Consider the following 14150-nt stretch of genomic DNA (forward strand, 5'->3'; position numbering starts at 1 on the left):
ACCTTCCCTTATATATAACATTTCATGAAGATTGTGTATGTAAATACATGTTTTATTCTGAAAAATATTGTTAGCCTTCCTGTTTACCTCTTTTTTTATTCAGTTTTCCTTTGCATTTTTCATCCAAGAGCTACTGAAGAAAATTGGCTAATCTCAAGTGAATTGTCTTCCAGACTTTCAGGCAGTTCTGTGAGTTTCAATGTCTTCCACCAGAAAAGTGAGAAATGTAAACAAGCGCTATGCCAAAATTAATGAAGATTGGCCGGAAAAGGATGCAACAGTTGTACATAAAAATAAAGTGCGAGTAAGTATCTGCACTCAGCAGTGTCTTGAAAATGTCTTAAATCAGCATTTGATTCATCTAAATTCCGCACATGTATAACAATATAAGCAAAATGCTAACAATGGCAGCTCCAAATTACATGCCAGTGGTATGACTTGGACAAAAAAGTCAGTCAGCCTCTGGTTTTATCGGAGTTTTGGTGTTATCTCGGTTTTATTATAAAATCTGTGCTATGTTGCTTGCCATATGTTTTCAATGGTCACTACTTCTGTATGATATGTACAATTGTGTGATGTTATTAAGATGCAAGTAGCATAGATTAGATACTAACATGCTTGCTAAATGTAACAATTAGGACAACTATAACAGTATATGTACATTATATTTTTGTCAATCAACAAACAAATATTTTTTCCCCGCATGCAACTTACTCTTTTTTCCTTATCGTGTATTATTCTGAAGTCTGAACTTGTGCTTGCTCACATGATCTGGTACATGGTGTGCACTGTCAAGGATTGTCAAATTTTCTAATTGCCTTATATTTCCTTGGGAAAGAAGTTTCAAGCATGGATTGGGGATTGCTAATGCAGTAATGCATTTATCTGTTTTGTTTATTTAGATCACTGTGGGTTATATTATATCAATTACATTGTTGACCATTGATCAAAGAAACATTTATCTGCAGAAGAAGAAACTATCCGACCTTGGTTCTCAGTGGAGCAAAGATGAGTTGGAGCGCTTCTATGCAGCTTATAGAAAATATGGAAAAGATTGGAGGAAGGTTTGATCTCTACCCTCTATTGTACAGTGGTATTACTTTTATGGAAGAGTTAGAAATTTGTTATTTAGGCAACCACATGCCATATTTTCGTTGTACTGTCCTACATCAACATGATTACCTGAGAAAGTCCTTATATCTAGCAGCAATGTGGTCCTGTGTACCTGGGTCGCTGCTCGGACTACATGTTTGTTATTTCCCTTTTTCTATTAAGGGTCCCTTTTATTAAATACATGTGGTTTACAAACAGGGAAAATAATTTTGGTAATCCATCAGGTCATGCTGTTATATCATGTACACAGTATATGAGAAGCTAATGCACCATATTATTATTATGCGTACATCATTCTCTCACCTACCGATAAGCAATAATATATTTTGTTAGATCCTTGCATTCCTTAAGAAAGTTCAACTGTGTGAGTTTCAAGTAGTAGTGGCAGTGTTGTACCCACCTTGGATTCCCCCGGGACTGTTGGCAGTGGGATTAGTCAGCTAAATGCCAAGATTCAACTCAGTGCACACCCAAATCTGACTTGGCCGGCTTAGTCAAAATCCTACTCTGGCCAGCCAATCTTTTGGCTAACTGTATCTCTGGTCCTAAGAAGCCACCTAGCCTGGCAAAGTTACCAGTCTTGTTTCCTCTGATCCTGCTGGTGTCTTGGGCAAGGATTAATAATATCTAGTTTGAGACCTCTATTCATATTACTGATGAAAAACAACTTGCAGGTGGCTGGTGCTGTCCATGATAGAACATCTGATATGGTGGAGGCTCTTTACAACATGAATAGGGTAAATCCCAGCTTTCCTTTGTATACGGTGGCTCTTCTGAATTGTCTGCACTTGATTCCACTTCATGCACCACCTACTTTCAACTTCTCAATCCCGATTAAAATTTGTGACATGAATTTGCTGTTATGATGCTCTGCTTCTTGTAGATCAGTGGGATAATCTCTAGCAAAGCAATACTTGAAATATTCATAGCATAAGATTCCATCTACTAATTTTCTGTTTCATCTACCAAGATCTCGGATTCCATCCATTTCTTTTCCAACCATATCCCCCACCATGCACTGATGCATTCATGATAGGTCAGTCAAATAGATCGTATAAGTATTACAGTTCATGTTGCATGTGTCTGTCTTTCTTTTGCTAAGTTCAAGTTTTTCTGTTATTTTTGGTTATGCTGATAAATCGACCAAGCTTTGCTGCATGTCCAGGCATATTTGTCTCTTCCAGAGGGAACTGCTACTGCTGCAGGGTTGATAGCGATGATGACCGATCACTATAATATTCTGGTAAGGTTAAACTTGAACGGCTATAATATTCAAAAGCTTCTTCTGTACTGTAGTTTACCTGAAAATGTTATGGAAGTAGAACAAGAATTCCAGAAGCAGTGTATGAAATGTTATTCGACTCTTGATATATGCAAAAACTATATCAAGTGCAGATTCTGAGACCAAGAACTATTTATTGCACCTAATAATATAGTTGTACTGAAATGCCTAGGTGCTCCACTATTAAGATTGTAATAGTCATTTGTGTTGACTAGCTTAAGCTATTTAATGGTTTCCAGGCAGACTCCATTGCTTGTCCATCATTTATAGCAACATTTTTGAGGAATTACTTCAGCGTCATTAAGTGAAATGAATTTATCTCGTAAGAAGATTACAACACATAGGTGAATGGTGGACGTAGCACTTATGTTTTCATATGTGGCTCGAGCAGCTTTGTTTCAGTTTAGAGAAGTTGTCTGTCAGTATGCTATATCATTTTATTGCGTTTATCAAGAATGTTTATGTCTATGGACATCTGTTCTGAACTGTAGGATGGGAGTAACAGTGATCATGAGAGTAACGGTTCACCAAAAACTTCTAGGAAGCCACAGAAGCGTGGCCGTGCAAAGCTTCAGTCTGTGTCGAAGGCATCTGATACACGTTACCCTGATCTATTGCAATCTCAGCCTGCTTCATCGAGCTATGGATGCCTTTCTTTGTTGAAGAAGAAACGTTCTGGAGGTAATTTGAACATTGAAATCAAAGAAGCATGTGTCCTTTTCTTTTCGTATTTCCTTTTAGTTTATCTTTTAGTAGAGTTTTGTCATTTGGATCTAATAAAGTTCTTTCTACTACCTCTGTATCAAAATATAAGACGTTTTTGCAGTTCAAATTGAACTGCAAAAATGTCTTATTTTGATACAGAGGTAGTACAAAGGAAAACACAAAACAGTTCACAACTTCATTCACTAAAAGTTTCTGTCCAAATTCATTCTACGTTAGCATGGTAGTTACTGTAACAATTCACAATCTACAATGAAACTGTGAGCAGAAAACATTTCACAATCTACAAGAAATCTGTGTACCGTTTTATGTTTTCCTTTGTTATTTAATATATATGGATACCTCTATGTTTTGTCGTAAACTTCTAATTGACAGTATGTTATAGCAAATCAGCAACAACACACTAATTCTAAGCTAGAATTAGAAGCAAGCCTAATTCACTTGGGCGGGGGAGTGGATGGACAATCCCACAACCTGGGTTCAAGTCCTTACGGACATGAATTTGGGTTCTTGTTTAGTTGTGTCAAATGTTGAGGCTTCCCCCTACAGTTTTCTATCAAAACTTCTAAGTTAGAATTCTCTACTATCTTATGATCATAACAGTTTTGGTAAAAGATCTCACAGGATTACAGTCATGATAGTATTATATATACTTGGCATGTTTTGTAGCTTCAGTTTCTCTGGCAGGAGCTGAAGTTAGTTCAAACAATGGTGCACCTTTTACTTTCCTTGAACAAAGAAAAACAGGATTGAGGTCTGAAACTTGTCTAGACTTGTTTGTAGGTAACAAGCCCCGTGCTGTTGGAAAAAGGACTCCACGAGTGCCTGTTGCAAGCATGTACCGAGATGACAAGATAGGTCCATCAAATAGACAAGCAAAACCAGATGCTAATAATGGTGATGAAGAAGGTGCTCTAGCTGCTTTAGCTCTGGCAGAGGTCTGTCAAAGAGGCTCACCTCAGGTTTCTCAAACATCTGGAAGATCCAGTGGTCAAATGTTCCTGTCTCCTGGTAAAAGTATCGACAGAAAAGTAAGAACCCATAATCTCTTCTTTATCTTTAGGTCACCCGTCTCACAAAGTAATTGCATAATCAGATTTTCTGGATGATGCTTGCAGAATGCAGATTCAGAGATGGGAAGTTCAAAGATGCATGGATTTCAAGTAGACGCTGATTATCCAGAAGGTAGCTTAGGAAGCAGGGAAGCAGAAACTGGCGACTATCCCAAAGATGCTTCCTATTTTCTGAATAACGAAGGTTCTGCGTCTGGCAAGTCTAAGCCAAAAGTTAAGAGGTCGCAAAAGAGAAGAAAGAAAGCTGCACACAAAACAGACGATCAATTCGAGGATGATAGAGAGGCTTGCAGTGGCACCGAAGAAGGGTGTAGTTCCAGAAAGGCCAAGGATATATCAGATTTGGATGTATTTGGAAGTAAAGGTTCATGGCCATCTAACAAATCAAACAAAAGAAGCCGCCAACTATTTTTTGGCGGTATGTGTGTGCTAACAATATCTTTTATTTTTGGGCAAAAGTAATTAAATTATTGAAATACAGTCATAGCATTATTTCTTCTAGGCTTCTAGCATGTGTGAAACTATCAGTATGGTGGTTTAAGGGGCTTGAGTCTCATCTTTTACAAAGTTGTGCAGTGCAGTATTTTCTCAACTACCGAATACAATATAGACATATCCTAACTGTCAAATGGCAATAGTATTCAGCAAGGTGGACAAATTGGTTGAGTTTCTTCTTATATGTGCAGCATTTCTTGACCATGTGATGAAAAATAAGTATGCCCTGTGCTGGCATTGTCTATCATCAGTTTTTATTTCATAATATTGATTGTCCTGTTGGGTTGTTGCATCCTGCAAAATAAACAGTCAATCTGCCTACAAACTTCCTGAGGAGGATAACTTGTTGTATTTCTTGCTTTGATATCTACATAGCCCAAATATTTGGTCCTGTTTGACTGACTGGTCTTTGTTCTGCAGATGAATTGTCAGCTCTCGACGCATTACATACATTAGCTGATATCTCTGTGAATATTCTACAACCTTCTTCTATCGCTGAATCTGGTTAGTCTTATCTATGGTGCTAATTTCAGATGTTGTGAGCTATACTTCCATTACTCGATTTCCATGCACCTCATTTTATCCATTATCATGCAACTTCTCTAATTATGTGGTATAACCATGCAAATGCAATGCACAATTTAGCAGAGTTCAGTACTTGGGTTGTTGCAACCAAATTAGTTTGCCAATCTCATTCCTGTTCACTATGTTTTTGCATGGAGATACAGAAAGTTTATACAGTCATAGGGATAAAGCTACGAGACAGTGCTGCATAGTGGTTGAGTCAGAGTTGATTATCTACGAGCTCTAATCATTTAAGAAGTTCTCTGTCAATTCCTTTCCACACAAGGGCTGTTATTAGACCCTACAGCTCTAAACATGCCTGCACCACTGTTGTTGCTTTATGTCTTTTGGAAGAAATGGATGCAATGAATGTTTCTTGTTTTATCAATATTATAATGCTATTAAGCACCTGTCTACAGTTGACTAGTTTCTGGGCAACGCTGTAGTTGTGCTCTGCCTTGGATATATACTCTAAACAAAGATTTGCTGTGCTGCGTTCAATCTGTTTTACGTGCAACACACTTCACTCAATTTGCCGGTTTCTATTTGCGACACAAGACTTTTACATACTGGGGATACTGCTCAATAATAAGCTTTGTAACTAAAGTGAACAAATTGTTTAGCCAGGTCCACAGGTAGATTGCTTGTAAGTTCTAACCGTCACACTTTCATGTGAAAATCTCACAAAAGATATGGATAAAAAATGATATTGCAGAGTTGACTTTTGATTGATATGTTAATGTTCTGTGTTTGATTGTGCTACTGATACTACCCCTAACCATTTTCCAGAATCATCGGCACAGTTTAAGGATGGAAGCAAAGACAATGAATCTGATGATAAGCCTAGTGTGCCTGCAGCAGTATCATTATTTGACAAAAAAGATAAGCCCAGAAAAACGAAAAAGATCAAAAGGCAGTCAGAAATTGCAAGCAACGAGGTGGTTACCAGGAAAAAAGCTAGACTTTCTAAAGATCACCATCATGACGGGAGTACTTCTGACGTAAAGCAGGATGATTGTAAATGTGGTGTTAAAATGGAGAAAAAGAAAAGAAAGTCTTCCACATTGAAGGTATTTCCAAAACTGTACCTATTCAATATGACACAAGCCACATTATTGTTAGTCTATGCTGCTTATGATGTGCATATATTTTGTTGCTTTATGCACAGATCTCCAAAGATGAGAAGAATACACTAAAAGATAGTGAGAAGACCGAGGTGTGCTGTCCTTTTGTAGTTTTGTCTTTTCCTTTGGTTCCTGATAATCACTTCTCAAGTTCTCATCTAAAATACTACGAACTTTCAGTTGATTCTTTTGCATTTAAGTCCAATGCACGATTGAAGCAAGGATTTAGTACCGCAGTCTCAGTAATTGCAGTTTTGTCCATTTGATTATATAACACAGAATATATTAGCATAATAAATAATCTTCTGAAAACCAGGCCGCATTGTGCAGATTTGTTTTAATCTTTTGGAAATATAGTTTCAGTCAACAAATCAGTCCAACGAGGAGATTATGTCTGTTTTTCATCTGTGACATCAAGAGGCTGCCAATATGTGTTTTTGACAATGTCCTGCTGCAGACCCCTTAATCTAATTTCCACCACCATTCAGCAAGAATAAAATTAGGCCTTCACAAATCCTTAATCCCTAAACCTCCATTAACCTTGGGAAAAGGCAGCTTCTCCACCTTAGGAGATGATACCTTTTTGTTGTATGACCTTTTGTTTTAAAGAAAATTTCTCCTTCTCTTATCCATGTGGTAGATAGTTTTGAAGTAAATACATTGATATATAGTAAACAGGGTACTGCTAAGACGTACCTTAATCGAAGTGACTCTTTTGTTATTGACAAAGTATCCCCCTTCCAAACATCCTGCCTTTTTTGTAAATATTCCCTGGGTGACCTACTACCACTACAGTGACTCCCAACAAATTAAGAACCTCAGGCTTTGTGGATTTGTTCTAAACCTGACATAGCCAAGTTTACCTTTTATTTTTCTCCTGTGTGTGTAAATGAATATAAATTTGCTTGTACATCTTCATTTGCTAGGCTTCCGCTGAAGAAGGGAAGGTATCTTCTAATAAAGGTAGGCATACTCATGTCAGTCCAGTTTCAAAACAAAACAAGTCCAAAGCACAGGAAAGTTCTCCAGCACATGCTGATTTTGGAAAAGAAGCCATGGATACGGTGGACATGACAGAAAATGCAATAACTCAGCAATCGGACTCGGCATCAAAGTCTAAAAGCCGGCGCAAGTTAGGCATTTTGAAAGCACTTGCTCCAGAGAGCAAGCCTGCTGAGGGCGCTGATGATTCGTGCGATAATGTTTCCTACCCAGTGAATAACGTTGCTGAACTCAAGGTTTGATATTGTTTTATCAACATAAATTTGCTGATCAATGCATCCCATCATTTGCAAGGTGTGAAAGTTACAACTTAAATTTACCCTGACCTGTTGCAGGACAAGCTCTCTCACTGCTTATCTTCACGTTTCCTCCGGAGATGGTGCATGTCTGAGTGGTTCTATAGTGCAATTGATTATCCATGGTTTGCGAAGAGTGAATTTGTGGAGTACTTGAATCATGTAAAGCTGGGTCATGTACCAAGGCTGACTCGTGTCGAGTGGGGTGTTATAAGGAGGTCTGTTATCTTCAGTTGCCTTGTTTGCTTTTGCTTCGTTTGTTTTTCTGAGTCTACTGTTTTGCAGTTCTCTTGGAAAGCCACGTCGATTGTCAAAGCAGTTTTTACAAGAGGAGAGGGAAAAGCTTTCTCAGTATCGCGAGTCAGTCAGACAACACTATGCTGAACTTCAGTCTGGTGTTCGAGAAGGTCTACCAACTGATCTTGCTCGGCCCTTAGCAGTTGGGCAGCGTGTTATAGCCTGTCATCCCAAAACAAGAGAACTTCATGATGGGGGTGTTTTGACTGTTGACCGTAGTCGCTGTCGGGTTCAATTTGATCGTCCGGAGCTGGGTGTTGAGTTTGTGATGGTAAGTTGGTAACCAATGTCTATCAAGTTTCTTTTCATTATTTTGGTGGTATGTTTTATTTTATATCTTCTGGTTTAAATCATTTCCTGTCGTATATTTTGATTTCTTGGATATGTTCCACAATGCATGATTTCAGTAAACCTATTCTCTTACTTTGGTAGTGATGTATGGCTGTGTGGATGAACCAAAAGGCTAGGGGAGCAAGTATTTAATGCTGAACTGAGAAACTAGGAGAATACATTTTTGTAATGCTTCACTCTTTACATTTGAGTATGCTTAGACCAAGTACACCCCTGTCTTTGCTTTGAAGACTGTTTGGCATTGCTTTTGGGTGCTGTCAATTTTATTTTATTTTGCTGGGGATCTTTAGCAATTTCTTAGTCATAAAGTCACAAAGAAGTTTTGTTTTGGACATCCACATTGTGTCCAGAACACAATTTCAACCACAAGTTTATACTGTATTTATTTGTAAATGTTTAAAAGAATTATAGTATGGCAAGCGTATTCTTTCTAGACAATAATCTACCAATATTTATTCTTATGTCCAATCTAAATTATCATAAACGGATCATTGATCAAAGGTAAATAATTTGACCGCACATTCTAGGACAATGCCTATCAATGTGTGGAGTACACATTCTGTGTTTTGGCTACTATGTGAATTGCATTTCTTGCACACTATGCTTTCACCTGTGTTGCATCCAGGGAAGGCGCATGCTTATGGAAGAATTTTCTACCTGAGTGACTCAGTGCCAACTGATTCTTTTTTGTTTCTGTTGGAATATAATAAGAAACACTGATGTAAAGATGAAATATGTGGTATGTCAAATAGGTTGCTGTTACTGACCCAAACATGGTTATTGTTGACGAAATTGTTACTTTGCAGGATATTGATTGTATGCCGTTACACCCACTGGAAAATTTCCCTGAGTCTCTCCGACGCCAAAATATCGTGAATAAATACTACAGCAGCTTCTCAGAAGTAAAGTTTGAGGATCGGTCCAAAGAGTATGGTGGTGGAGGTGCACCAAGATTCATACCAAATGTGAGTTTTTGACAGTGCTGGTGAAACTGTTACCCCATAAGTATTTAAATGAAGCAACCCCATAAGTATTTAAATGAAGCAAGCTACTATAATCTGTATACTCAGTGTTTAACTGTTCCCTTGCAGGGGGATGCATTTGATTCGATTGCACAGGCCAAAACCACAGCAAACGAGGCTACAGTCGCTGCACAACAGGCAATGTACGGCCAGCCATGTACGCTGTCACAGATTCAGGAAAGAGAAGCAGATATAAGGGCTCTTGCTGAACTATCGCGTGCTCTTGATAAGAAGGCAAGCTTGTGTCTGTGGAATTTTATCTAATGCTTTGGGATATTTACTCGACTCAAGTATCCAGCTGTATTTATGTTGTGAACTTATATAATCTTTTGTAGGAAGCCTTGCTGGTAGAGTTGAGGCACATGAACGAAGAAGTGTCTGGAAAGCAAAAGGATGGGGAAATTATTAGAGATTTGGAGCACTTCAGGAAGCAATACGCCATGGTTCTTGTCCAGCTGAGAGATTCGAATGATCATGTAATTAATTCCCAGCTCTACGTGTTACTTGCAGTGGTTCCGTTCGTGAATTCTATGTACTTACAATATGTTTTCATGCTCAGGTGGCTTCAGCCCTGCTTTGTCTGCGGCAACGGAACACATTTCATGGGCAGCCAACGCAGTCATATCCTAATAAATCCATGGAAAATGGTGGAGCTTCTAACAGAACACCGGACCCATCTAGTAACCTTTTTGGTTATATTAATCAGGAGTCTGGATCCCAAGTAATGGAAATTATTGAGACTTCAAGGTCCAAAGCTAAAACGATGGTTGATGTCGCTGTTCAGGTTAGACAGTCACACTTGTATTTCTGTCAGTTTCATGTTATGCCTCCCAGTCCAGGAGTCCTTGATGTTCTGAATATAATATATTCATGCTTTTATATACTTCGAATCATCACCACCAGCATCCTGTAAAGATCAGTTTCACTGCATGGTAATAATCATAAGTATACGTGTTATCAGAACTAAGGAAAGTAAACTCTTTTCAACCAGTTGAGCAATATGTTAAAATTGGTAATTGAAGAGTAAATATTTTGCAAATGGTAGAATATGTGAAACTGAAAGTGAAGATGTACATACGTAGCAAAGACAACCAAGTTTTCTTATATCTAACAATCATATATGTAAAGTTCAGTCCTTGAGGGAAGTAAAGAGGCAGAATTAGTTTCATTAATCATCAGCACATTATCTTTTTCGTATGTGCACTACATGCTCTGTAGTCTGCTTTACCCGCGTAGTTATGTTTAGTGTTGGATACATTGAGCATTCAGCTTGTAGAGTTGTTCCATGTCCCTATTTAATTCTGTCTTTGCAATTTCTGAAGTACAAGTCTGTGCTTTGTTTTAATTAATGTTCATGTTTGCTCTGTGCCTTTTTTTTTTCTCTGTCTAACCAGGCAATGTGCAAAGTAAGCGAAGGAGAGAACGCTTTTGCCAAGATAGGGGAAGCACTAGACAATCTGAACCTCCGTGGCACCGGCTCTGGTTCGAGCATACTCGGCATAAGGCGGATACCTCCCGATTCGGGGCAGGCAAATTCAGACAACAGCGCCACGGGCCGCTTCGACCCTGCTGCAGCAACTAATAACATTTCCAGTCCAAGAGTATTGCCCAACGGCAGCGACTCCGAAGCCCAGTTCCCGTCGGAGCTGATTTCGTCCTGTGTAGCGACCATCCTGATGATACAGGTAAGTAAATCATTTATTCTTGAGAATTCTTCTGTCACAATGTTTCTTGGTCATCTTATGAATTCTAACAAATTTAATGGGCCATCATTTGGATTCATCAGAACTGCACGGAGAAGCAGTATCACCCCGCGGAGGTGGCGCACATCCTCGACTCGGCGCTGTCGCGGCTGCAGCCGTGCAGCTCGCAGAACGTACCCATCTTCAGGGAGATCGAGATGTGCATGGGTATCATCAAGAACCAGATGCTGGCCTTGATACCCACTCCTAGTGGCTAGCTAGCTAGTGTCATGCATGGGTATCAAAGACTCTTCTTTTGTTATCTATATATACATATAATATTGTAGGGAAAAAGAAAACTTGACAATGGTATGTGGCTTGTGCTCTCGAGCTTACAACAGTCTGTCTGTACTCTGGACAAGGTGCATCTTATTAGTATTATATTATGATTATTACTGTTGTCGTATCCTGTTAGTTATTTTTTGTTGTTGAGCAATAGAAATTATACATTTAACTTGGATACTCTTCCTCGACAATTTTTCGAGCTGAAAATCGTAGTAAAATATGAATTAAAACCTATAATAAGGGCCAACATACGGGGCGAAGGCTGGGCTATCCATGTGGTCACCTCGAATGCCCATATTCGACAATATTTTGCCTAACATGTATTCTTTGCCGCGCCACTCGAAACCAAAAGGATCAATATATCGACATGGTTGTTACCTTGATCTTCCATCTGGTAGAGGGCACTGAGGTTTCATCTCTTGCATGGCTGTATTGTCGGTAATGGTAATGACACTCGATTTTGGGAGGATACGTGGCTTGGCGCGCGACCCAGTATCCGTCCCTTTATTGTATTGTTCAGCGCCGTGAGGTTTTTGTTGCCACGGTTCTGCAGTCCATTCCGCTCAACATTCAGTTTAGAGGGTGCTTGTGGGTGACCGATGGAAAGCATGGCTTCATTTGGTTTGGAGATTGATGGGGGGTTCAGTTAAATCCTCAGCCCGATCAGTTGTGGTGGAAGCTTACTAGATCTGGGGAGTTCACAGTTAAATCAATGTATATTGATATCCTTAACTCAAGTGTGATTCCTAGTTTCAAAGAGGATTGGAAAGTTAAGGTCCCCTTAAAGATTAAAGTGTTTATGTGGTTTGTACATAAACAAGTAATTTTAACAAAGGACAATCTAGTTAAGCGTAACTGGACAAGTTCTACTAGGTGTAGTTTTTGTGATCGGGAGGAGACCATCAAGCACCTCTTCTTTGACTGCTCGTTGGCACGAGGCTTGTGGCGCTCTGTGCAAATTGTCTTTAACATTACTCCCCCGACTTCGGTCAACACGTTATTCGGGACGTGGCTTGCTGGGATAGATTCCGAAACAGCTAGACACATTCGTGTAGGAGTTTGTGCGTTGTTATGGGCAATTTGGAACTGCAGAAATGATTTGGCTTTTAACAGAACAACAACTATTCATTTTTTGCAGGTTTTATTCCGGGCTACTGCGCTGATCCGTATGTGGTCCTTACTCACTCCGACGGAGGCCAGGGAGCGTTTGGTTACTGGATCTGTCCGGTGGGAGATGGTAGCGCGGGATATCTTCAACCGGTTTGGATGGCGGTCATGTAATAGGATAGACGATTAGTTTACCTATCTGTTAATTTGCCAGCCGGTTGTGGCTTGTTAGGCTTTCTGTTTTGGCATTGAGGCTCTGTGTGAGCTTGCCGCTCCTTTTGTTTGCAGACTTTAAGACCTTGTTCAACCTTATTTACTCTTTTTAATAAATGTGGCCGTATGCATCGTTCTGATGCAGAGGCCGGGGAATCCCCCTTTTCGAAAAAAAGAAAAGGCGACATTATGCCTCGGCCTAGAGCCATCAAGCATATATGTAGGTTGACATAACGCCGCCTTTTCTAGGTGTGCAAGAGAGGAAACCTCAGTGCCCTCTACGATGGGGGTACGATGGTATCATACTCTCCCTTGGCTGAGGAAAGATCAAAACAAGTGAGAGAACTTCAACATAAGCATTCCTTACGATAGAGTATTTGCCGGGAAAGAGCATGACAACTTCAACGTAAGCATTCCTTACGATAGAGTATTTGCCGGGAAAGAGCATGACGGCACGTGCGTCCTCCTCCCCGCCCCTCGCCTTGGGCGGCCTAGGGTGTGTTGCTATGGGCACCCCTATATCTTGCCTTCGGCGAGACTTTGGGAACGCTCGCTGAAGGTGAGACCATGATGGGTCGGCTCAGGAGCGCCAGAGGCCACAGCCTCCTTTTCTGTTTCTTTACATGTTCTGTTTTCGTTTTTTCTTTATTTTTAACTTTTGTTTATGCTTTAAAATATTTTAAATATATATAATATAGAAACACTATAATTGTTTTTGTAAAATGCTGACCAAGCATATGAAAAATGTTAAATGTGAATAGAGAAAATGTTTATCACATATACAAAAATGTATAAAAACATTTGATTAGATAAGCATGTAAAAAGATGCTTCTAGAACACATGAGATGGTAGAGTTGGGGGCTCAATTAGAAGGCAATGTGGCAGAATCTAAGTTGAAAACTTTATCCAACGGATGATAATGCTCGGATTTGCCATATATCGGCCGTTGGATGGAGCATATCCAACAGATAATATTTGAATCTATTGACACACTATATATTGGTATAGATATAGATATAGTAGATCCAAGTTCGGACACCAGCTTCGCCGCTATACGAATCTGGTGGAGGTAGGTGCATGGCCGGCCGGAGCAGCGAGATCGAGCGAGCGCCGCTACGTGAGCTCACTCGCCGCAGGAGCAGCCGCGAGCCCTCTTTTGAGGTGTTGAGAAGGCAACATTGTTCTTCACTCCAAATAAACATAGTCACAGAATCCATTGCAGAATTCAGAAACATGAAGAGGACGGACTTTGTGCATGATGGCCTGACAGATCCACTCAGAAGTCTTGATTCTATCAGCACCATGAGAAAAGATCTAGGCTTCATCCAAGGAAGTAGTGTTGTCGCGCAAGAGCAGCAAGCATTCTGCGAACAGGATGCAAGCTTACCTCGATATGTACATTAAGCCGCTTTCTTTGCAGGAGATTGCAGCGATCCGTGCTTTGGTGGGCATCAACAGAAA

General features: G+C 39.8%; 1 protein-coding gene across 5 annotated transcripts in view; it reads left to right on the plus strand.

Annotated features, from left to right (window-relative positions):
- Window positions 1-11490, plus strand: part of LOC119298745 (protein ALWAYS EARLY 2-like) — a 15206-nt gene extending 3716 nt beyond the window's left edge. For 3 of the 5 annotated variants that reach the window (XM_037576031.1, XM_037576032.1, XM_037576033.1), the window contains 19 exons: window positions 174-304; window positions 969-1064; window positions 1788-1850; window positions 2279-2356; window positions 2887-3076; window positions 3890-4149; window positions 4237-4609; window positions 5107-5190; window positions 6040-6320; window positions 6419-6466; window positions 7301-7612; window positions 7712-7890; window positions 7958-8240; window positions 9127-9285; window positions 9412-9576; window positions 9678-9818; window positions 9902-10126; window positions 10737-11027; window positions 11129-11490. In XM_037576031.1, coding sequence (XP_037431928.1) covers window positions 200-304; window positions 969-1064; window positions 1788-1850; window positions 2279-2356; window positions 2887-3076; window positions 3890-4149; window positions 4237-4609; window positions 5107-5190; window positions 6040-6320; window positions 6419-6466; window positions 7301-7612; window positions 7712-7890; window positions 7958-8240; window positions 9127-9285; window positions 9412-9576; window positions 9678-9818; window positions 9902-10126; window positions 10737-11027; window positions 11129-11302 — 3507 coding nt within the window. In that variant the 5' untranslated portion in view covers window positions 174-199 and the 3' untranslated portion in view covers window positions 11303-11490. Of the gene's footprint in view, window positions 1-173; window positions 305-968; window positions 1065-1787; window positions 1851-2278; window positions 2357-2886; window positions 3077-3889; window positions 4150-4236; window positions 4610-5106; window positions 5191-6039; window positions 6321-6418; window positions 6467-7300; window positions 7613-7711; window positions 7891-7957; window positions 8241-9126; window positions 9286-9411; window positions 9577-9677; window positions 9819-9901; window positions 10127-10736; window positions 11028-11128 lie in introns of those variants that run through there. The other 2 variants (XM_037576034.1, XM_037576035.1) reach the window with 2 other exon arrangements.
- Window positions 11491-14150: the final 2660 nt, after the last annotated feature.

The sequence above is a fragment of the Triticum dicoccoides genome, chromosome 5A (assembly GCF_002162155.2).
Source record: "Triticum dicoccoides isolate Atlit2015 ecotype Zavitan chromosome 5A, WEW_v2.0, whole genome shotgun sequence".
In the NCBI taxonomy this organism is placed as follows: Eukaryota; Viridiplantae; Streptophyta; class Magnoliopsida; order Poales; family Poaceae; genus Triticum; species Triticum dicoccoides.